The sequence below is a fragment of the Manis pentadactyla genome, chromosome 13 (genome assembly GCF_030020395.1).
Source record: "Manis pentadactyla isolate mManPen7 chromosome 13, mManPen7.hap1, whole genome shotgun sequence".
NCBI lineage: Eukaryota > Metazoa > Chordata > Mammalia > Pholidota > Manidae > Manis > Manis pentadactyla.
In genome coordinates this window covers 90,770,255-90,793,867 of record NC_080031.1, presented here as the reverse complement: position 1 = coordinate 90,793,867, position 23,613 = coordinate 90,770,255, and the positions used below count along the sequence as shown (strand labels likewise).

At 37.9% G+C, this 23,613-nt stretch overlaps 2 protein-coding genes across 5 annotated transcripts in view; one reads left to right on the top strand and one right to left on the bottom strand.

Moving 5' to 3' along the window:
• On the bottom strand, window positions 1–21,249 carry FEM1C (fem-1 homolog C). Of its 4 annotated transcripts, none has more exons than XM_036932528.2 (3): window positions 21,163–21,249; window positions 19,341–20,074; window positions 1–4,587 (listed from the first exon to the last, which is right to left on the bottom strand). In XM_036932528.2, the coding sequence occupies exons 2-3, from the start codon at window positions 19,882–19,884 to the stop codon at window positions 3,278–3,280; spliced, it is 1,854 nt and encodes a 617-aa protein (XP_036788423.1). In that variant the 5' UTR covers window positions 19,885–20,074; window positions 21,163–21,249; the 3' UTR covers window positions 1–3,277. The 4 variants fall into 4 exon arrangements, with proteins under 4 accessions (XP_036788423.1, XP_036788422.1, XP_036788424.1 ...); XM_036932527.2 differs by lacking the exon at window positions 21,163–21,249 and adding an exon at window positions 20,889–21,027; XM_036932529.2 differs by lacking the exon at window positions 21,163–21,249 and adding an exon at window positions 20,545–20,876.
• The window catches only part of LOC118935866 (heat shock 70 kDa protein 4-like), an 88,695-nt gene continuing 85,558 nt past the window's right edge, over window positions 20,477–23,613 (top strand). Inside the window, exons 1-2 of the mRNA XM_057490522.1 lie at window positions 20,477–20,590; window positions 20,653–21,129. Coding sequence (XP_057346505.1) covers window positions 20,477–20,590; window positions 20,653–21,129 — 591 coding nt within the window. The remainder of the gene's footprint in view (window positions 20,591–20,652; window positions 21,130–23,613) is intronic.

The window sequence follows — 23,613 nt, the reverse complement described above, 5'->3', positions numbered from 1 at the left end:
TTGTATTTGGTGCAAATTTAATTTTATTAAACCTTACAATGAATGTTGTGGCATATCATTTTCCATTAGGTGACAATTTATTGGCTGGCATCTGAATACAGTACTTCTTTCAAAAGATACACAATGGGAACTGACAAGAGGGAGAAACTAGTTGTTTAGTGATACGTGAGGGTGAAAAAAAAAGATGACAAGCACTTGACTTTCGTTCCCTCAGTATCCCACTCTGGGACGGTCAGAGTCCCAGGCGGTACTGCTGCCGTTCCAGTGCACAGGAACACGGTCACTACCTGATCTGGCCCACAACTCTAAGAAAACTAATTATAAGGATTACTATACCTGTAAAATATAACCTAACTTTTCTGCTGGGCAATAGAATTTTAAAGAGCTACCTTTTCAAAGATAACCCAGACAATTTTCCCAAGTCACAGTAGAGGGGGGGTCTCTAAGGAAGTCATTTACAAGTGAGCAATCACTTAACTTCAAAATCATAATGGGCACGAAATTACCTTTTGCTGATTTGGGCTTATGCCCTGTCATATTTATGGTTAAAAAAATGACTTTTTAAAATCTACCTTTACAAAGTAGACTGGTATCTAATGTGAGTAAACGGACCATTTCTTTTATAGAAATGATCAACAGTGGACCATCTAAAATCAACAGGCCTTTAACAGGGCATTTTTATGGAAATGTAATTGAAACTTACATATTAACTCCAGCCAACATCACCATGCTACAGTGTACAGCTTAGTATGACTCACATGAGTACAATTAGTTCATTAAGTATTAAATTACTCATCCATGGTTAAAAAAATAACACAATTTAAGTATTTTGTTAAATTCAGTCTTACAACCACTTTGAGAATACTTTCTGACAAAGGTCTTAACAGTGTCTGAGGTCACGTTTACTAGCCAACCTCTCTAAAATAACATCACAGACAATTCTGAGCTATTACACAAACTGATTTTTCAAGACCTCCTAGGGAGATGGCAAACAGCAGAGAATTGTGTTCTAAATGAAATAAGGCATTTCAGTCACCAAGACTGAAGAATAGTTCTAAGTTATTTATATTTAATGGTGGGAAAATGCTATGTAAAGAAATCCTTATTTTACACTAGTTGTGCAATTCAAGTCCACCTGCAAAACAGTGTGAGATGTGCCTTACTGTAACAGCATGTAAAACCCTTCCCAAAAAACAGGGGGAAATATTAAATCACTTTAAAAATCTAATTTCTTAACTTTTACTCACAAACTATTGAGATCAATAGAGATTTACTGTACTTGTAAACTTTTCCTTAAAAAAAAAAGCTCATGCATATATAATTCTTTATATCACAAGGTTAGAGGCAAATGATTTCAGAATATTGATGTCTGTTATTTCTAGAATATTTGTCTAAATCACAAATTATTCTTAATATATGCAGCAGTTCAAATATTTCATTAAATTTGCCCATGGTAAATAAGATACTAAAATCTCTTCATCAAAAGGTTGGAGAGTGACCATTTATATCCAATTCACCTTTTCCAATGGTGGAATTAAATTTAAAACCTAGTAAAATGAGTAAGGATATCTTTTTAAAAATTAAATATCAATTATTAAACCAGAAAATAAGACTAATACTTTTTTGTTTATTTACTACCCTTCATTGCAAGTTTTTTACTGCATAAAGGTGAAATAAACCTAATGTGACTCTTTGCAATGACTCCTTAAATCAACCTTTACATCAACTCTCAGAATAAAATGTCAACACAGAATGGTCTGAGTGATCCAGCTCATTAAACTCACAGGTAAACTGAGTTTTTCTCAAACCATTAAGGAACTTTTTATTCAGAACAATCTCATTAAGACATTTGCAGGGCAAATATGCCATCAAAAGTTTTAGTCTGAATAACAGTAAAGTGCTGAATGATAATTACCTGAATCTTTTTTAGTACTTTTTCACTTATCTTAAGTTAAAAGAGCCCTTTCTGTGGCAGCAAAGCTGTTAAGAAAACATAAAAAAGAAAAGCTAACCTCCAGGAAGGGAACTGGGAAGCACTGCAACTTTCTGTGTTTGACTATAGTGACAAATAATTGAGACCAAAGTAATTCATGCAAGTTATCTTTAAAGGTATACTTAAGCTTAAAGAAAGAAAGAACACTGTTATCAACCTGTGATACTATGGCAGTAAATTGCATACTAAAATGCCTTAATTATCCTAGATGCCTAGATCTGGCTTGGCAAGCATCATGCCACTGACATGCTTTAGCTCTTTTTGTAACTAAAAGTGTTTGCAGTTCAATTACTGAATATTTCAGTGTGACTCAGTAAGCTGTGTGATAAACTCTGAAATTGAATTGAAGCAAATTCTCTACACCTAACCACATCATCAGCACAGGCAGGACAACGCTGGCGCAGCATGAAAGGTGGGTCACTTTATAAAGGTTCTTCCTTTTACTGCATGATATATTAAGATGACAGACCTAAATTTCAACTGGGTTAATGAATTAGAACAGATTTGTTTCCCAAATTTAGCACACAATAATTTCAGTGGATTAGAGAAAGAAATCTCAGATGTGAAGGAAAAAAACTAACCAAAAGCTTTAGCTCAGGTAGCTAAACTGTAATTCTGAAAATTGTCATGCTACAAGAGTACTTTCATTAAAAGGACTTTGTAACAAATTTAACAGCGTTTTGAGTTGAAGTTGACCAACTGCTGCATAGAAAATATGCTAACATACAACAGTCAAGTTTAAGCCGGTGCATAGAGAAGATAAAGCACTTATGGTAACTGCAAAATGGTAAGAAGTCCATAAAGTTTGTACAATCTAGCATGGGTCCATAGGGGGAAAATGGAAAAGTAGAAATGGTTAGGAAAAAGATACAGTAGAAACAGAGAAGAGAGAGGCTTGGAGAGAGAAGGAAGCAGAAAAAAAGACCTTCAACTGTATAAAATTCACAAACCAGTAAAGTATAAAGACACCACTGAAAAATGGTTAACTGTCCCAAATACCCAACAGCAAACAAAACCAGAATGGATAAAAGCCTTTGGCAGACCATTTTAGGAATCTGAATATGACATTACATTTCTCAATAATTCACAAACAATATATTATATGATGTATTTATATTAAATACTGGGAAACCAATCCTGTAAATTTGATACTTATAATGCTTTAGCCAATGAGAGCACGGTGATATCAAGCTGTATGAATGCTGGTGTTCTCACAACAGTGCTCATTTATGAAACAACTGTTCCCAATTCGTGCTTTAACAGTGCTAAAATGCAGTCAAGTTATCATCTATGAAGTGAAACAAAGGTCTCTAGCTTTTCTGGGATATGCCCTTTGTAAGATATTCTGTGATTCACTATGACACGAGCAGCAAGACACTGCAATGTGGTGTGATTTATGGGCTGGATCAAATTTTTAGCAATTTCCTTTTCGTCCAGCAAGTCACTAGCAGTTTGTTTATGCAAGTTTGTGGCATCAAAATGTGCACCTGATTTAATGAGGAGATTCATGATGTCTGGATGGTTGTTCAGAGCAGCGATATGCAGGGGGCTGTTGTCATCAGAGTCTCTGACATTTGCATCAGCACCACATTCTATCAGCATCGCAGTGACTTGCAGAGATGGGAATTTGCACACAGGGTACCGACCTACACATGTGGTATTCTTGTCCACAGCCAGGTGGAGAGGGCTGAAGTTATTCTTTCCTCTTGGATGCAGCTTAAGAAACCGGTAGATAGTCTGCTTTTTGAAATGGTCCTGTTCTAGAGTACAAGGAACTTTTTCTAACAAGCAAATTAAATGCAAAATGATGGAAAGAGCCTTATTTAACTGTAATGGGTCAGCTGGACACTGAGTTTGTTTGATAGCTCGCTCAATTTCAAGGACACTTTTGCACAGTATGCCCATAAGATCATCAAATGTAACAGTGGTGCCCAGCAGACCCTTAGCCCTGTCCTGGAGCATAAAAGAGAATAGTTCTGCAAAAGACAATAAGCTGCTGGCAGTCATCGGGCTTAAAGGGTCCAAATTGTTCTGCTGCATATCCAGAGCATACTTCCACAGGTTAATGCAGCGTTTGAAATTTCCTGAGTCTGCATAGACAGCACCTCTGTATCTAATGTAGTAAGAGGTGTCAGGATGAGAAGGACCAAGAATGCGCTCTCTAATTAGTAGTGCCTGCATTCTCATCTCATCGGGGTCAGCAATAAGACCTTCTAGCTCTTCCGCACTATTTACCTCCTTGGCATAATCATAAGCCATTATTAGTGTCTGCGGTACTGGTTTGCTAATTATATTAGTCCTGTCGCTGTACCTCATGTTCATGGCCTTTTTCCAGTATTTCAAGGCCCCAAGTAGGTCTCTTTTTTTGTCTACAAATGTAGCTCCCAGAAGCTCTAAAGCATTGATCCGTTCTGTCTTGCTGGTCTGCGCATGGTGAGTCAGAAAATCCACAATATTTGTGTGACCAGTCACACTTGCTGACAGAAGAGGAGTCATTCCATAGCCATCCTTTTCCATCTTGGCACAATACATAAGCAGCATCTTCATGATGTCCAAACTTCCGGACTCTGCACAATCATGCAGTGCGGTGTTACCTAAGGAGAGCAAGCAGATAGCACATTCTCAGGGATAGGATACAATGCATTCCATGCACATCCTTCAGCACCTGAAGAAGAGCAGGCAGCTCCAAGCTGCCCGTAATGGGACATACTTTAATTTGACTAGAAATGAGGATAAATGATCCCTGGCACCTAAAATTGGTGTCTGACACATGGAAGGAATTAGAGAAATATTTATCACAGCTTGTTGATTAATGAAAGGACAAAATAAGGCAAGATAACCAAAGTCACTAGATGAAATTCAAAATTAATCCATGGCCTCTTGTTATGTTTCAGCAATGTTTTCAAGTGCATATTCTATGACTGAACACTGATAAAATGAAATTAACCAGCTATTCACAGTTTTGCTGATAATCATTTACTATTCTTTATTTTAAAAGGGAAACCTAGTCTGTAATCTCTAAGATTCTCCAATTTGATTCTAATAGCAGTTAGAAATTATGTTTTCAGTATTTCTGATTGCAAAGTGAACTTCAGCTGTTCTAGTCAAAATTTTTGGTAACAAAGTACTTTCTTCAAAAAGCTCCCATAAGAAAAACAAGTCCACTGAAATCTGAAAAATATGTGGGTGGTTCAGTATGAACTTTAAAAGAAGACATCTGAAGTGTCCTTTCATAATGGATTGTTTCCCATTGTAATTTAGTTTTTTAAACATTCTTTTTAGATGTACTAAATGTTCTAACACTGTCCTGTTCTTCCCACACATGGATTAAAGCTGACAACAGGCAGTGCCACGTTGGTAAGAGCCTATATGGAACCTATGAAGGCATTATAACAACCCAAGTATTTTAGCTACCTATGTTTAATGATAAACGTTTTACTAATTATCAAAACAAATTATCATGCAGGCCTTTGATATTTACATACAATGTTTACATAAAATTTCAATGTTGAGTCATTTCTGAGTCATTTTAGGCACATGTGCGGAAAGGAGTTAACACAGCAAGCTGGCTGAGACAGCTATTGGTAGAAAGACCTGCTTGCAAGGACGGCTCTTGCTGGCATCTGGGGACTTGTCTGGTAAAGAGTTCCAAGATATAAAACCTTCCCTGATGAGGGAGGTTCACTGTTTATATAAACAACACACTTTACACTGAACACCTGTTTTTCCTCTGGAAGTCTGGAATTCTGAATACATGCTCAACAAAGGGTGCCTACAGCACTAGACCCCAATAAAAACCTTGGGCACTGTGTCTCTAATAGATTTCCCTGGGCAGAACATCACACACATGCATATATGTTGCCAGGAGAAGACTGTGCTTTGCATGACCTCTCATGAGAAGGAAAAGAGGGTAAAAAATCCTGCACACAGATTCCTCTAGCATCCCCCTTCCCCTTAGGCTCCAGCTGTATGTCCTCATTACCTCACTGTAATAAATCTTAGTTAACCTTGAGTACAATCATGTGCTGAGTCACCTCCAAACATGAGTATAAGCATGTGCTGAGTTACCTCCAAACATGGGTGGCCTTGGGGCCGCTGACACAGCATGTAATACTAGAGAGTAGTTTAAGCCTCAATACTTCACATAACCAATCTATACCTAAAATGTGAAAAAGCCAAAGTTATTATACATTATAACTTTAATCTCTCCACAAGTTTACCCTGTTCAGTGACCATCATATATATATATCTACATGGAGTACATAATTAACTGGGTATGTTTACTCCAATCCAGGATTTCAGTAGTCTACAGCGGAATGGTGTCTGGTAGAATGTTTTAGCAATGGAATGGTAACCAAGCACTCAGAGAGCCCAGAACTTCCCACTACTGATATTCATTTGTTCAAAATAATTTCAATTAAACATGACTACTACTAAGTATATTTTAAAATACTCTTTTGAACTAAGAATCCCTAATATTCTTTCAGAAATATTTTTCTCTAAGTGATAGGCAACATTAAGAAAACCATGAGGCTTAGATGACATTTGCCTCTATTCAAAGCAACATAGAATCAAGAATAAGAATGAAGCAAAAGCCAGCTTTTAACTAATTCAATTGCTGTACTGGAAAAACATAGAATATATATATAAACACTGTGTGTGTGTGTCTGTGTGTGTGTGTATATATATATATATATATGTATGAACTTATATACATAAATAAAAAATACCATATATTGAAAAAATGGTGGTTTCATTTTAAAAAGGGAAATTTTCACATCTAGTAATGGCAGAGGAGATATGATCACCCTACCACTAAGAACTAGAGAAACTGAGGAGTATATTTGTAAAAATCTGTTTGACAGCGTGTAAGCTCTTACATGCTACCAAGGGTACAACATCTAGGAAAAGAAAGAAAATTAGAGAAGCCCAGAATTTGAGGACGCTTCCCTCAGTGGACTCTGACACTGAAAGAGGCAGCTGAACAACTGAGCAGAGCTTTTGACAACCGTGCAGGGCCAGAGAACACTGGAGTCCAGAGCCCCCAGAAGGGAACTTGGAAACTCTGCTTTGGGTTATCCCTCTGAAGGGCTGCACTCCAGCAGTTCAAGTAAACTGCAGATAGGCCAGCTATCACAGGAATCAAAATCCAGTCTCAGACCATCTCGATATTGAATTAAAGGAATTCAACATTGCTAGTAAAAGTAATCAAAAGCCAGAAGCAACTACAAATACTACTACTTAGAGGAAGTTATTATCATACTAGGGCTCAAATTATTTTTTTTATATTCTTCATATATGATGCTTGGCATTCAATCAAAAATAACGGACAGAAGAGAAAATAAGGAACTACACTGCAAAAACCAAAGGCAGTAATAGAGGTGAAGGAAAAGCCCTTTAGAGGACCCAGATAATACAGTTACCAGACACAGACTTTAACATTAAAACTATGCTTACCATACTGAGAGAGATTAGAGACAATTCTGAGAATTAGACAGAAAACTGGAAACAACAAAAAAGAACCAAATGGACATTCTAGAACTGAAAAACTCAGTGGGTGGCTTTAAAAGCAAGTAACACACAGCTGAATAGATAATTAGTGAACTAGAAAATAAGCCAGATAAAATATACAGAAGAAACATGGAGGTGAAAGGACAGAAAAGCAGACTATAAGGGACAAGAGGGAACAAGGTCAGAAGGGTTAATGTACCTAAAACCAGAATTCTAGAGGAAGAAAATGGGCTCAAAGCAATACTTAAAAAGATAAGTCTGAGAATTTTCTGAAGCTGATAAAAGATAAAACTATAAATTTACTCGGTTTTACAAACATCAAAAAGGATAAATAAAACCACACTGGGGCACACTACAGCAAAACTGTTGAAAACTAAGAGTAAAGAGAAAAATCTTAAAGCCAGAAAATAGAAACTACCTGCAAAAGAGCAACAATTAGACTACCAGCAAAGTCCTCATCAGGAACAACAGAAGCCAGGAGACAACAGGATGACATCCTAAAGTCACTAAGGGAAAATATCTACCAAGTTAGAATTGTACACCCACATCAAGAAAAAAAGAACTATTTCAGGTAAGAAAGAAAACAAAGAGAAAAAACTAAGATATTATTAGCAGACCTAAATACCATCAGGTGTTCTTTAAGCAAAAGGAAGATGAGCCACATGGAATCATGGAGATATGGGCATAAATATCAACAAAAAGGGTAACTTTTTGTTAGATGTAAGAAATCTAAGTAAGTAATGACTTTAAAATTCTAAAATCTTATAGGGCTTGAAATATCTACAGAAGCAAAATGCCTGACAATAACAGGATGGAATAAGAACAGTAACTGGAGTTAAAGTAGTCTAAGATCTCTGCATTATTCGGAAAGTAGTAAAATTAGACATTTATGCTAGCCTTTGATAAGCCAAAGTAGTACTATGTAGGGTAAACACTAAAATAGAGGGCATACATATAAAATTACTACATATTCTCTAAAACAAGAGGAAAAAATGAAGTGAAAAATAATCCAAAAACAAAAAGAGACAACACAAACTAAGTAGGACAAATAAAAATCAAAAAGTACCCAGGAGATTAACATCCAAATATATCAGTGACCACATTAAATGCAAGCAAATCACATGTTCCTATTATATTAAAAGACAACTGTCAAGACTGGAAATACAAACATAAAACTCAACGGCATGCTGCTTACAAGGGACACACCCTGAATATAAGGATAGAAAAATGTTGAAGTAAAAAGATGGGGCAAAAATGTATACCCTAAGCAAAGACTAAATGTAAAAAAGCTGATTGGTATTTAGATATCAGACTGAGTAGACTTAAACCAAAATCCATGATTAAAGATATTCTTGATAATTTGTTTTCACTTAAAAACATAGACTTGAATTATATAAATAAAGCAAAATCAACAGAACTACAGGAAAATCAGACAAATCCGTAATCACAGTACATTTGAACAAACCTTTCTCAGTGAAGATGACCAAAACGATTAGCAAGGATATAAAATATTTCTACACAATAAATTGGACTTAAATAAACTGACATAAATAAGCAAATACTGGACTCAACACCTGTAAAATACCGTCTTTCCCAAAGGATACATGGAGGAATTCAAATATGGACCATATTCTGGGCCATAAAGTGAATCTCACACAAGTACCAAGGGACTGACATCACTGAGTATGCTCTAAGTCCTCAAAACAAATGAGATATCAAAACAAACAAAACCATGAAAATCTTCATACTTGAAATTTAAAATATGTACTTCTAAACAACCTATTAGTGAAAGAAGAAATCCCGATGGAAAAACAGAAAATATTTGTAATTGGAGGAGAACAAAAACACTGAGTAATGTATCGGGAGGGAAATGGCCAAACCTGTGCTTAAATGTATACACTACAAAAGAAGAAAGGCTTTAAAAAAATCAGTTTCCATCTCAAGAAGTTATAGGGGAAAAACAGTAAATTAAACTCAGAGAAAGTAGAAGTGAATGATGAAAAGCAGAAAAATGAAGAAAAAAGTATCAGTATATTTGCACAGCATTTTTTATTTTTCTATATTTTATTTAAATTAACTGTTTCCCCTTTGTAATCTTAATAACTATGCAAAGTAGAGAAGATTAACTTATTCTACAGCTAGAAAATAGAAATTAGTAGTAAAACGAAAAACATCAAAGTCTCCAATTGCCATTGCAGTGTACTGTGCATTTCTGAGGTTGCATTTTACATGCTGATCATACTAGATTCCTCTAGTGAGTAAGTTATATCTCATGTAAGCCAAACATAAAACTACCACCAATCATTTTACTTTCCAACTCAAAAGCATTCATGCAAATATTTAAAGATGGCTTTCAAAATTCTGTGGCAGTGACTCTCAAAAGCACTATCTGTGAGGGTGGGGGGGACAATGGGGCAGGAAATCTTTGTGTTAGAAGGCATGTTATGTGAAGTAAAGCTTGATACTGGTTACTGGGGAACACACACAAGAAGATACACTATAGAAATAGAAGTTAAAAGACAGAAGTATTTCCCTACCTCCTCTCCAGCTCCATTTCTCATCAAGTCCAGTATGAATGCTGTACTGTGATTCTAGCCCAGGAGTTGGCAGATTTTTTTCTGTAAAAGGCTAGAGACAGTATTTTACGCTTTGCAGGCCATAAATTCTCTGTTGTAACCACTCAAATCTGCCATATAGCAAAAAATAACCACAGGCAGTATGTTAATGGATGTGGCTGTTTTCAAAACTTTATTTATGGACACTGAAATATGATTTTCATATAATTTTCATGTGTCATGAAATATTCCTCACTTGACTTTTTTTTTCAACCATTAAAAAGTATAATAAAATCTATGTCTTAGCTCTCAGGCAGTGCAAACACAGGAGGTGGGCAGGATTTGATGAGTGTGCCACAGTTTACCAACACCTACTCTAACTTGAAAGACATTATCAATACCTGCCATATGCAAGGCAGAGACTCTGCTTTTGCTTCACATCACTCCACCCTGGTCTCTCCCACCACCAGCAGCAATTCTGCTCACTTCCTCCTCCAGGCCTCAGCTCTTAATCTTCCTGTAATACACTCTTCTTTACCTTTCTAACTTCTTGTTCTTCAAGATTCACCAGTAATTTCAACTGCTCAGGAAGGACTCCTTGGTTATGCCGTATCAATTTACCATTTGAGAATGCGTGGTGAATAATTATATCACTCATCCTGGCAGGTACTCATATTACAGCTCCTATTATAATATTACGCAATACCTTATAACAGTATAACACTGCTGCTTCACGAATAGGTTTTCTTACCTAAACACAAAGAAGTCTATTCCTAAAGTACACAGACCCTCTATTTTCTTTATATCCCAGATACAAAGCAGTTAGCACACTGTTAATGCTAAGGTAGATTAAAAAAATTTTAATACCTGATATCAGAAAAAGTAATTCAAACTTAGCTTCTGAGGGGAAAATACATTTAAAAAGCAAAATCTTAGAAGGGGGGGAATCTCCTTAATTGCTCTAACAAGTTAACCACACTTAACATGCTCTGGAATCCCTAAAAAGCACTTTTTGAACAACGGCCAAGAGCATTATTTAAAAGTTTACAGAAAAGGAGGCTTAAAAAAAAGCATAATTTTAAATGAGCTGTAATTCTTGTGCCATGTCTTCAAGCTCCTTACATACTATATTTTGATAAAGTTGTAACCAGTACAACTGTTCCCTGCTTTTAGAACTCCTACATCTTTGTTATTCTGTCATGTTAGATCACTACACAGTCTATGTGAGCAATACAGTTACTGCAGAATCAATCCTAATGGCTTTAAGATGAAAGTTTAAAGGGGCATGTCACAATTTTATATAAACACTTTCCTGTTGATGGACATCTGTACTGCTACAGAATTTTCACTATAAAATTAAACCCAAAAAAACTCTAAGTACAGATAACAGACCAGTGGTTGCCAAGGGCTGGGTGATGAGAGGGGCTGATGGCAGAAGGGCATGAAGGAAGTTTCTGTTCTATCTTTACTGCAGCGACGGTTATATTATAGTTTGTCATAATTTAAAAACTACACTTCAATAAACAAATGACAGAAAAATTAACGGCTACCTTAAAACAGAATCACAAATGTGTGATAGCTTTATAAACGTCTTTAATTCATTTCTAAAATAATTATAAAATCTTTTAAAAGTTCCACTTTCATAGTATTTTTTCTAATCCTGGAATTATTTCTGAATTAGTTTGTATTACCTCTATACTTAGGTATACAGAACATTTCCCCATGTCTATTTATAAACTTTATTTTCTTTTATGACATGTCAATTTATGTTCCAGTTTCTGGGATTAGTCTGACTTTATATAAGTACTTTATAAAATGATAACTGGTTGTCTGTTATGTTTATTGCATATATTTTGCTTCATCAGTTCTTTTCAATCAAGAGTGTTAGTTAAGCTGTAAGTATTAAATGTATTAAATGCAAGTTCTTGTGAAAAAATATAACCAGCTGAATTTAAAAAATCAAGTTATTATGTACTTACAACTAGTCTGGGCTAAGTTAAAGGCCAGAGACCAATAAAAGTATGCTTAATTTTTGTTAGTTAACTTCACTGATTTAAACTTTTGGTGCCTAACAATATATGCCAAGTACTATTGAAGATTCAACACAGTCATTTTCTCTGGGTTACATACCTCTTTGAAAATGTTCCCATAATCTCTGCCTGTAATCACTACTGTACCCTCATAGAGACAAAGGCAATGAAAAAATAGAACACAACATTCAAAAATAAAAACTACCAGGCATCTTAAATGATGTTAAAGCTATTAAACATTTTAATTTAATGAATTTACCTTTAACTAAAGAAAAAAAGATGAACACTGTATCACATAATTCTCAATGCCTGATCAAGGCAAAGTTCACTTAAAGAAAAAAACTAATTTCTGGCACTGAATTCATAATCGAAAATTTTTAAGATTTCTCAAAAGACATGCTTGTTAAACGGACATTACTTAAAAATCAAGCTAGTGGTACATTTACTTCTGCAGAAAGGTAAAACAGTATGACACAAAGACATTAATCTTCAACTATGTAATTTAACACAGAAATAGTGCTAAGAAAATTTGGAAGAATAAAAAGTAGCCATATTTATATTCATGGATATTAAGGGAAGGAAATTGTGGGCACGCCCACTTATTATAAGTATTCCTTAATTAGACATACCTGAAATGCCAATCTTAGTTGCTCTTAATTTTAAAGAGACCTGTAATCCTTTGATTACAGACACATAACAGATAGGAATTCATGTTCAACTCTGAAAGTGTAGGTGCCTACCCATGGGGTCAACATTTTTCTTACTGAAACGTTCAGAACAGGCAAACTTAAACATAGAAAGATTGGCAGTTGCCTAAGACTAGTGCACTGTGGGGGTGAGCAGGAGGTGATGGAAGCGACAATCACTGGATGTGGTGTTTGGGGGCGAAGAGGGTGGTGATGAAAAGGGGACTGTGGTGATGGGTGCACAACTCTGTGAGCATATGAAAACTCATGGATTTGTACATTTTAAATGGGTGAATTGTACATGAATTATGTCTACGGCTGCTTAAGTGCTCGTGTTTTTGATAAAAGCATTAAGTTTCGACAGACAGAAGCAGCAACTAAAGGGCCTTTTATTGTCTGGAAAGGCATAAAATCAATTCTCTCCTCTTCACCTCTGGTGCTTGGCATCAATTCTTCTTCAACTTTGTAGCTGAGACTAGACTGAGTCTGTAAGAGGTCTACTTGTAAAGGCAGGGAGGAGGTATGTGGTTCAACTGCTTAACAATGCTGATTCCAAGTACCTCATTCCTGCAATAACGAATCGATATATGTTAAGCTAGAAGGTGACAGGTGAGAAGGGGTAGAGAAAAACACTTTAGGTATCAGAAGAGAGCTAAAAGGTTCTCTGCTCAGAATGTTTCCCTTCCTCATGTACATTCTCACACCAGAGATAATCCAGGACAAGAGCCAGGAGCACTGAGAAGTTTAACAATGCAGGTCCTTGAGCTCAGTTAAACGCGCTAAAGAACTGAATCCAGAGGGAAGATGCACTCAAAGACTCAAGGCGGATGAGAAATTGTCTTTGAAATGGGTCTTGATATTGAGGAGAATGGTCAAAGCTAAGAGCACCTGAGCTAAGGGATCAGGACTCAAACCAACTAATATTAATGTAATTTGATGAAAATTACACAATGTCAGTTGATGAAAACATCAGCATTACAATTCAGACTTTATTAAAATTCCCTTTCCTAGCCACTCTAGCTCAGACTCTCTACTCAACTACAGCTCTTCCCAAAGGGAAGGAAAAAAGAGGAAGGGAAATAAATGCTTTAAGTCAGAATTGCATCCACATGATGTCTACCTGCCCCCCTCCCACATCTTCCACCTCACATTCCAGATGTCTCAACAACATAAATCTCTAGAATGCCAAGACTTCCTGAATCTTCGTTTTAAACAAAACTAATTTAATCAGTCACTCTAGGGAAATCTGATAAAGATGAACTCAGTTGAGGGAGCCACATGTACCTACCCTCTGCCCTAAATTCCTCTTGCAGCCAATGACCAGGAAACAGCAGTAGTATTCAGGATCTACTCATTTATTTTCACTTCAGTTCACTTATGTGAGAATTCAATGTTCCAAATCCAATCTCCAGGGATAGAGAAACACAATAGATATTTCCCCCATACCAAACTTACACATTATCTACAGCTTAGCTTCAACTAGGATACCCAGTTTCCCTGAGGATAGAGAAGTGTGCCACGGCATACAGGAGGGGAAAGAATGAACATGGAGTAACTTGCAGGAGCAACTTGATACTTTGGGATTAAAAAATCAATGAATTCAACTAGTAAGTTATCTAAGCATTATTATTAAACCAAAATACATACAGATGTTACAGAATAGAATGAAATCTAAGTGTGTTAACAGCTGAGAAGAGTTTGAGTCAAGAAGGAAAGGTGACCTTCAGCCTCCAGTCCTCTGGGATTGTAATACAGTGGAAGAACCTATCTAAAAGCAAGTCATTACCTCTGTCCAATAACTTAATACCACCAACTCTATTTACAAGAGAGATTTTTCTTATTTGAAATTCCTTTGCATGCAGTGGGTAAAAAAAGAAACGGATTTCTTTCTTTTCTTGGTGTCATCTTGACTGAAATACATCTATACCCTAAAACGCCTATATTATGGGAGAGAAATGATGTAATGCCTGGGGGTTGCTTTAAACTACTACAGAAAACAAAAGGAAAGGAGGGAGAAATGTATTTTTTAAAACTGGCAAATGTGGATAACAAGAAGCAAAGTGAATAATACATAGTGGTATTCCCTCACCACTAACATATAAATTAGAAAATTTCCATACTAAAAAGGCAAATAAATTACATGAACCAGGTCTCTCTTAAACCCTTTTAAAGCTAGTTATGCTAATCATGAGCCTACATGGATTTCTCCCTTTTCTAAGCCTCTACATAGTTCTATCTGCATCACTCATTTTTCACAAATACTGTCTCAATTTCTTACTTCAAGCCTTTATGTGTGTATTTACTTCCATACTGAAAGAGCTACAAAATACAGATCTTGCCATCAAGAAGCTTATAACCTGTTCTCTCAAACCCAACACATTTATTCAACAAGCTCATTTACCAAACATCAAGTATGGGCCAGATACTCTCTAATGCATAGATAAAAACAACAGTCTCAAAGAGCTCAAAGTGTAACAGCATTAGAATATAGTTACATGGGTTTCTCTAAAAAAAATCCCTTATTCATCTGCTGAAGACGTTCACTGGCTTACTACTGCATAAAGAATAAAATCAAATTCCTTTGCCTAGGAATCAATGTCCCTTATAATCCAGCCTTGAGAGCCCTTTGGTCCACAGATGCCTACCTCCCAATTCTGGGACCCTCCAAGCACATTTCTCAATGTGCCTTCCCTGGTGCCATTTCCTGAGCCTTAAAAACCATATCAAATTCTTTCTGCAGATGTGAATCCCAACATTCCTTTCCAAGGCCCAGTTCAACTTCTCCACACAGCCTTTCTAGTCAGTACACTCTGAAAATCCTACAGCATAGGTCTTATACCATATTCCTTTAGCAGTTAACAAATGTGACATACTGGATCTTTTCATAGCCTCCACAACATCCAAAGCAATCCCCTGCCTACAGAAAATGCACAGTTCCCTTGCCAATTCACTTAACCACCCTGGGTATCTAAAATGACCCATGCATGAGGAGAATGTGTTGTCTAGGGCCTGTCTCCCCAATCCCAACTCAGAGAGCTGGTCACTGATCTATAGGTCTTAATCACTCAGTTTCAGCTACTCAATTCCCAGTTGAACTTGGGTGTAACAGCAGAACTGAAGGGTTTAAGGAAATTAATCAAAGATCTGAAAAGTCCTATTCTGAGTCAAAAGAATCCGTCCACCCTAGCTTCTGCCAAAGGTAACTATAGCTGTGAAATGCTGAGATCAATGGGATAGCTCTGAGGTGGGCTTGTCTAATCACTTTTGATTTGTATAAAGAGCAACCAACTCTCTCCTGTCTCAAAAATCAACTGGAGAAGTATTACTAAATATGTTTTTCTCCCCTTTCTGAACGCCATGGGAAAAGAAAGAACCCATTGTCCACCCAGGAATGATTCAGTTGGGGATACCGTATTTCCAAATAACTAACAGAAGAAAGCACTACTGTTGCACCTACCATATTGTGGTTTAAGTAGCTGCTCTCAAGGAACCTGTCTCTCCAATTAAACCATGAGCTCCTCAAGAGCAAGGAATCAAGGACTGGACATCTTATCTTACTCATCTCTGTATATCCTAAGTCTAAGAGCCTGGCACTCTGAGAAACTCAATAAATGCTCTCTCAATTAATAAATGAATTCTGCCTTAGGTTAAAACATGTTCAAAATGCCAACAGCCTGTTAAAAAGTAATGGAAAGAGGCTTAGTAATATATTCAAATGCCAACTGTCTGTTAAAAAGTAATGGAATGTAGACATCACATACATTTTATATTTAAACAGACCAAGTATAATCTATTGCCATTTTCTTCCTTCAACAGCTGACTTATAAAACTTCCTAAAAAATCATTTTACCCCTAGTCATTAACAGTAGTTTCCACTTTTTGGATGGGGGTAAAAATGTGGGGAAAAATCTTTCTTGATGCTCTACCAGATCCTTCACCTGTGTTCCTGCCTCAGTTTCAAAAGGTTCCTGCTTTTTTATTACTTCTTAACCCATAAAAAAATCTGAAGAGTCAATGAGGGAGTAATTACCAAAGAATATAAGCTTCAGGGTAGGAGTGGGGGAGGGAGCATTTGTACTTCAGTATTCATTAAGATTCACAGTCGAAATGAGTAGACACCAAGAAAAGGCAAAAGTACCACAAGTGATAGTACATAAGTGATATTTTATATCAGCATGACTATGAGATACTGATTTTGGAGAAAAAAATGACACTAGAATTGGCAGACCATCTGCTTAAAAGAGGCAGTGTACACATCCTCAGACACAAGGCTACACAATGATGGTGCTAAAAGGAAGATTCTTCTGAAAGAGCAAAGGTAATCTAGTTAAATACTGCTCACAGTTTATTACCTATTTATAGTTTAATTCTCTCACACATTGTACTTCTAGAAGAACCATATAAAGCAGCTTTGAGAAACATAATGAAATAGTACTAGTACTCACTTCTCCAATGACCTGAGTTTAAAACATACTCCAATTTAACTTAAATGAGTTTATCAACAATCTGTACATAATGAGGCTGATGAATATAAAAGGCAAAACAAACAAAAAAATCCAACAAGCCTAAACAAGCGGCCACACCTTTTAATCCTTTCTCTTCCAGTTATGATTTCAAAGCCCTGCCAATATTAACATGGTCACTGCAGCAGTAATTTGTTCTCTTAAAACAAGCATTCTTTAAAAGAACAATGCTAAAAAAAGAAAAAGTAAGTCATGCTGTCCTTTGAGCTAACAACCTACAGAAAAGATAATCGGAAACAAATGAAAATGCTTGTAAGAAATAATGTTTACAGAAACACATTTTATCACACTGAAAAGCCAGAAGCAACAAAAATTCCATTAGAAGAGTATGCAGGTATTGAAATGAGAGAGCTATAATTAATGACATTAAACATAACATTTCTTAAGTTAAAAATACAGAACATAAAATAAAATTGCATATATATATATTTATATGCAAAATTCCAGAAATATGTTTAGAAAGATTATTCTATCAACATGGGGAATTTTGTGAGACATCTGTATTTTCCTCTGAAAAACAATTTACAGAAAATAACACTGAGCCCGTTTCATTTTTATAACAAACCTTTTTTTTTTTAAAGGCCATACTAACTTCAATATATGTCCAGTTACTACATAGTGCCCCGTGATAGTGTGGTTTAGCCTGTCTGAAAGGCAATCAGGCGCTACCACAATGATAAATGCATTCACTTTGATTCAGCAATTCCGCTTACAGATATTTATAATACAGCTATGCCCATACAAGTGTGCAAAGCTACACTTCTGTTCAAGAATATTCACAGCAGCATTGTTCATCCTGGACGTGCCCTAACTATTCAGCAATAGGGACTAAATAATGTACATTCATACAATGAAATATTGTGTAGCCACAAACAGAATGGGGAGGCTCTGTGTGTTGGGAGTTGAATCAGACATCCAAGAAAAACATTAAAAAAAAAAGAACAGTAGATATCAACTAACAGAGGGAAAAGAGGGAGAGATATATAAACAAGTAAACTCGGACTTACATAGACTACCTCTAGGACACAAATCTGTAAACAGTGGTTGCCATGGGTTGGAGGTCTGGAAGTCAGGGGTGCTAAGACTTCTTTTTTATTGTGACCACTGTAAACCAATTTGTATTGTCTGAATTTTTCTACCATATGTATGCTACTTTTAAGATTTAAGATAGGGCAGTGAATTACTTTGCTGTTGTATATTTAAGGAATATAAGGTTTTCAAGTACCCAAATTATGTTAATAAAAAATTGTTTTTATGGTTGAAGAACATTCTAAAGTATCATTTGCTGCTTTAAATTTACGACAATTGCTGGAAATTATACACAGTTGTCAACCTGAGCTCTTCTGGACAAAGGTACGTACACTGTTGCTAGCCAACAAAACCACATCTGTTTGACCTAGTCCTTGCTGTACAGCAGCAGTTTTAAAAATGTCTTCTCTTTTGCTATATTTAACTCATGCTCTATTTAAAAGGATTTTCTATTGGTCAAAAAATAAACAGGGTATAAGGGAACAGGTTTTCTCCTTTTCCATTAATATTAACCCTTCCAGGTCAGTTTGGCCCCGTCTTCCCTGACAGAGTAACAAATGAAATGCCTACGTAAGACAAACAAGACAGTGACTCACTAAATATAGTAGTTTCTACTCCAAGGGTGTTCTAAAAAAAATTAGAGCTAAGAAAAATACATCACTTTCAAGTATATTCTCAACTAGATTAAAAACAAACCTGAAGGCTCAGATCAACTGCAACTACATGCTCTGTAACTTTGGGAAACCCCCTTCCCAGGAATTAGAAGTCATCCAAGTTAAGAGAGAGAAAATTCTTCTTAACACAGTGACAGAGGTCTTTTCATCACACTTGTTCAGTGTATTATTAAATAGCAGAGAAACAGCCAACCAGCTTATACTGGAAGGAATGCCTAATGGGAACAGTTCTGTCAGTGTTGGCTTACTCAACACCACTGCTTATAATTATGTATCACACTTCCTGAAAAGAAGTGGTAAACACTTAAAAAATAAAAATGAAGAAGTTGAACTACTCACCTTTAACACTTTTTCTATTAACATCTGCCCCCTTTTCCAGTAAATATTGAGCAATTTCTTTGTGTCCTTTGTAACAAGAAATCATCAAGCAGGTGTGCCCATGCCGATTTGACACTTCCAAATCAGCTTTGTGTTCTACAAGGTACTTGACTATTTCCAAATGGCCATCGAAACAAGCAGCTCGAAGAGGAGTTGAATTGGTTAAAGTCGTGTTGTTGACAGATGCTCCGTGATTTAACAAAGACTGAACCACCTTCAGATGTCCCGCTGCAGAAGCGGCCCACAACGGGGGAGCCCCCTCAATGGTTTCGCCATCAAAATTGACCGAGCCCCCGACTTCTATGGAGGCACTGCACTGCTCTAGGAGGAATTCCACCATGTCAAGGTGCCCATACCTGGCGGCCATCAGGAGTGGCGTGGCCCCATTTGTTTTTTCAGAGATCAAGGAGGAAACCTCCTCTTTGGATTTGCTTGCCAACAATTTGGTGAGAAGCCGGAGCTTGCCATCTCGAGCTGCGTTAAATACTGCGGTCTTTAGATCCATTTATGTCCAGTTGAGAGGCTGTGCTTTATTTATCCTTCGAAGCAAAGCTCCAGTTTAACTCTATCGACACCGGCAAGAGATACAGGAACCAAAGTTCAGTGTTAATCTCTGAACCCCAGAATGGATATAAAACCACGGAGAGTATGTTCTGTCCTACTGCCTTCCAACGTCTGACAACCAGGCCACCAAACTAGGGAAAAGAAAAAAAAAACGTAGCAGTTTTGAATTTTCCGTAGAAAAAGGCAAAAACAGCTATTTAGGTTTTCTTACATTTCTACCCTTATGGAAAGCCATACTTTAGGGACTACTCCCCACTACCCCCCAAAAAAACACCAAGATGGTAAAAAGTGCACACTGAGACCCAAACGATTTTTGGGAGGCAGTCTTTTCTCTATATAAGGTAAATTTAAACGCTTCAGGCAACCGGTTCTCTGGGCTCCTAACTAGCCAAGCTTTGTTCCAGTTTTGTTTTGCACACGCCACGGAAGAGTACAACCGAAAGGGGCAGGAGACGCGGGTTCAGAAATGTTTCTCACATCTGCAGAGAAGAGCGGGCCAAGGGCGCGAGGCTGAAGGCCTCATTGTGGCCAGGATGAGTTTCAAGAGGAACAAAAAGGACGGACACAACAAACCGCGGGCAGCTAACGCCAAAACCCTCACCCGAAGGGCTCTTTCCTTTAAAACTACTACTCGACGCTCTCAGGAAGTCCGCTGCCTTTGAGCTAACTTCGCCGGCACTCGGTTGATGCGTCCCCGGGAGATCCGCAGGCTCCCCAACCGCGGTCGCCGCTCATAACCTTCACCTCCACCTCCTCCAGGCACGGACAGCCCTCCCCCGGCGCCTCGATCGACAACGACCCCTCCCGGCGCGCCGCCCAGCCTGCGGCCTCGACCCGCCGCCCGCCATCCGCAGCCGGGAGCGCCCTCCTTCCCCTTCCCAACCGGGCCTCCCCGCCGGCGCCTCGGGCTGCGGCCCGGGCTCGGCAGGCCGCCGCCGCCACTACCTGCCCGGGGACGAGTCCCCCCGCGCCGTCGCTGGCCGCTCAGGCTCGGGCCGCCCCCTTCAGACGGCCACCGTCGCCCCCGCCGCCGTCCAGGCCGCCCTGCTCCGCCGGCAGCCGCGCAGCTCCTCCATGCCCCGCGCCCCACAGGAATGAATCCGGCCGCGCCGTTCGCCCCGCCCCGCCACGCCGAGCTCCCTCCCGCCCTCCCAGAGTGCGCGAACCACAACGGCTGCGGCGGATGGTGAGATGGGCTGCGGCCGGGGCTCGGACAAACCTAAGTTCGGCTTCCCATTACTGACGTGGCAGCCGCGCCTCAGGGCCGAGAGAGGCCGAGAGCGCAGGGGGGGCGGGGTTAGCAGGGGGCGGGGCCGAGAGTCCGGCAGAGGGCGCGCTTGCGTGCTGCACGCTGGGGGCCGGCGCCGCGAGGGGGCGGGGCCGCGCATTGCCGCGGCGGAGGAGGTGGGTGGGGGAGTTGTGGGCGGGTCCCGCCGGCCAGTGGGGGCCCAAGCTTCCTGGCTGCGTGTGTCGGAGAGCTAGCTTCAGGCCTCTGGGTCGCACCTCCAGAGCCCCCCGATGGGTGGTAACGGGTATTATTACTCTGTCACTCACAGAGGAGCTCTCGGGTTAGGCTCCTCTCTCTTTCCTTTGGGCCCTGGATATACCGACTTAATTAGATCTCGAAAAAACAAAACAAAAACAAATTTGACAAAAAGATTCACTTTGGAGGCTGTCAGACATGACATTTTTTACAAATGTGGACTCTAATAAATATGAAGCTAGGAGGAATGGTAAAACGTAAAAGCGGCAGAAATCAGTAAGGTCGAGCTTCTGAACAGTAAAACCAGGACATGAAAGAAAACTTAAAAAAATTAATACGGTTAAAAAGAATTGCCACTTCTACAGAGAAAATAAACTTCTGGAATTCCTGACGTTAAGACATGGAATGTATTCAACTAGGTGGAAGAGTATGTTCAGAGACTAACACCCATGGTGAATCACGGTAAGAAACTTTTTGAAAAACGAATCTTAACGTCTCTTGAACACTTTATTTTGGAGAATTTAAATAATACACACAGTTCGTTGGTACCAATGGGAGAAAGAAAATAATATAGACAGATTATCTGAACGCCCCTGCCCCACCCTGCCACAGCATCATACATTTAATCATCATTATTTTAGAAGTTATGCACTATTAGAGACATTTTTTTAAAAAACCAACTTCATTTTTGCATATCTACTTATAGTGTTGTCCAGAAGTTTATGTAGTTTTAATTATAATTATTTTAATTATAATTTTTTCCTTTATGATACTCTAAAGATTTCTCATGTTTTCATAGTCTTATAATCATTTTTAAGTGCCACATAATAGTTCCCTTAAGTAGTCAGTATACAGGCTCTACACCAGTACTCCAAAATTGAAGTTAAGGTTACTATAACTGACAAGAAAATACAGATGAACAGAATATAAAGGATGAGAGCAGCCATCTATAAAGATAAACCGACCAAGAGGACTGGCTGGGTTTTTTTTTTAAATTTTTTATTAAGGTATGATTGATACACATTCTTATGAAGGTTTCACATGAAAAAAACAATGTGGTTACTACATTTACCCATATTATCAAGTCCCCACCCATACCCCAAGGACTGGCTGTTTTATCTCTACTGTACAGGTCACAGTACTCTGCTCCCAAGGTATAGATACCAGTGTGCAGTGTCCCCATCAAGGTCTAACCTGACCTGACCTGTTTCTCTTACCAAATTCAGTAAGATGATGTAAACATTTACATCAGTGGTCTTCAAACTGAGATCTGCATCCTCTAGGGGACTTTCAAGGGGTAGGTACACACTTCGATAGTTTTAAAGCCACCAGTTTCTGAGACTTCAACTTGCATCTCTGTATTTCCTAAAACTGATTTGCTGGTGAAGGAATGCAGTCAAAGTGTCTCCCTGTTTCATTTCCCAGCTCTTTCACAATAGCCATGTATTTCCCAAATTGCAAAAAGAAAGGGCATAGCTCTTATCCACTTAGTATCTTAAAATGGTGCACAATTCCAGATCTAGAAACCTCAGGCAACTTTTGTCAGCTCTTCATCAATTTAAAATACTGTGCTGTATTGAGAAAGTGTATAGTTCTAAAGACTGGGTTAACAAATTATTTTGCAAGTCAGATGATTTCCAAATAACTGCTTTCAACAAAGGATGACCTTAAGATCACAGAGTTTATACATCGGGAGGAATTCAAAGAATTGAGTGACGTTGGTATGACCAAACTCCATCTACTTAGTCATGTAAAAACATTTTCTTAGAATTCATAAAAATGAAAAATTGAGAAAATGGTGATGTTAAACTCTGTCTCACTATTGTAAGAAGTATTATCTAACAACAAATGCATGCACTAATTGTAAAAAATTACCTATATTTAATAATTAAAACATGTAATAAATTTTGTGTCATTTTGAATACTTGGTTATTACTAATAAATATTATGTTTCAGTCTAGAAGAAAGTTTCAGCACTTACAATCTTTCATTCATAAAAAATTGAAAATATTTTTAAATGTAAAAATATTTTTTCATTGCAGAGAAATATAATTGGGTGATCAACAAAACACATTCAAACATAAAAATACATTAAATTAGGATGTTGTCCTAAGGGATAGGGATGTGGAATGGAGTTATAAGTATGAACAGAAAAATAAATTATGTAAAATAGACTGTAGGTAAAGA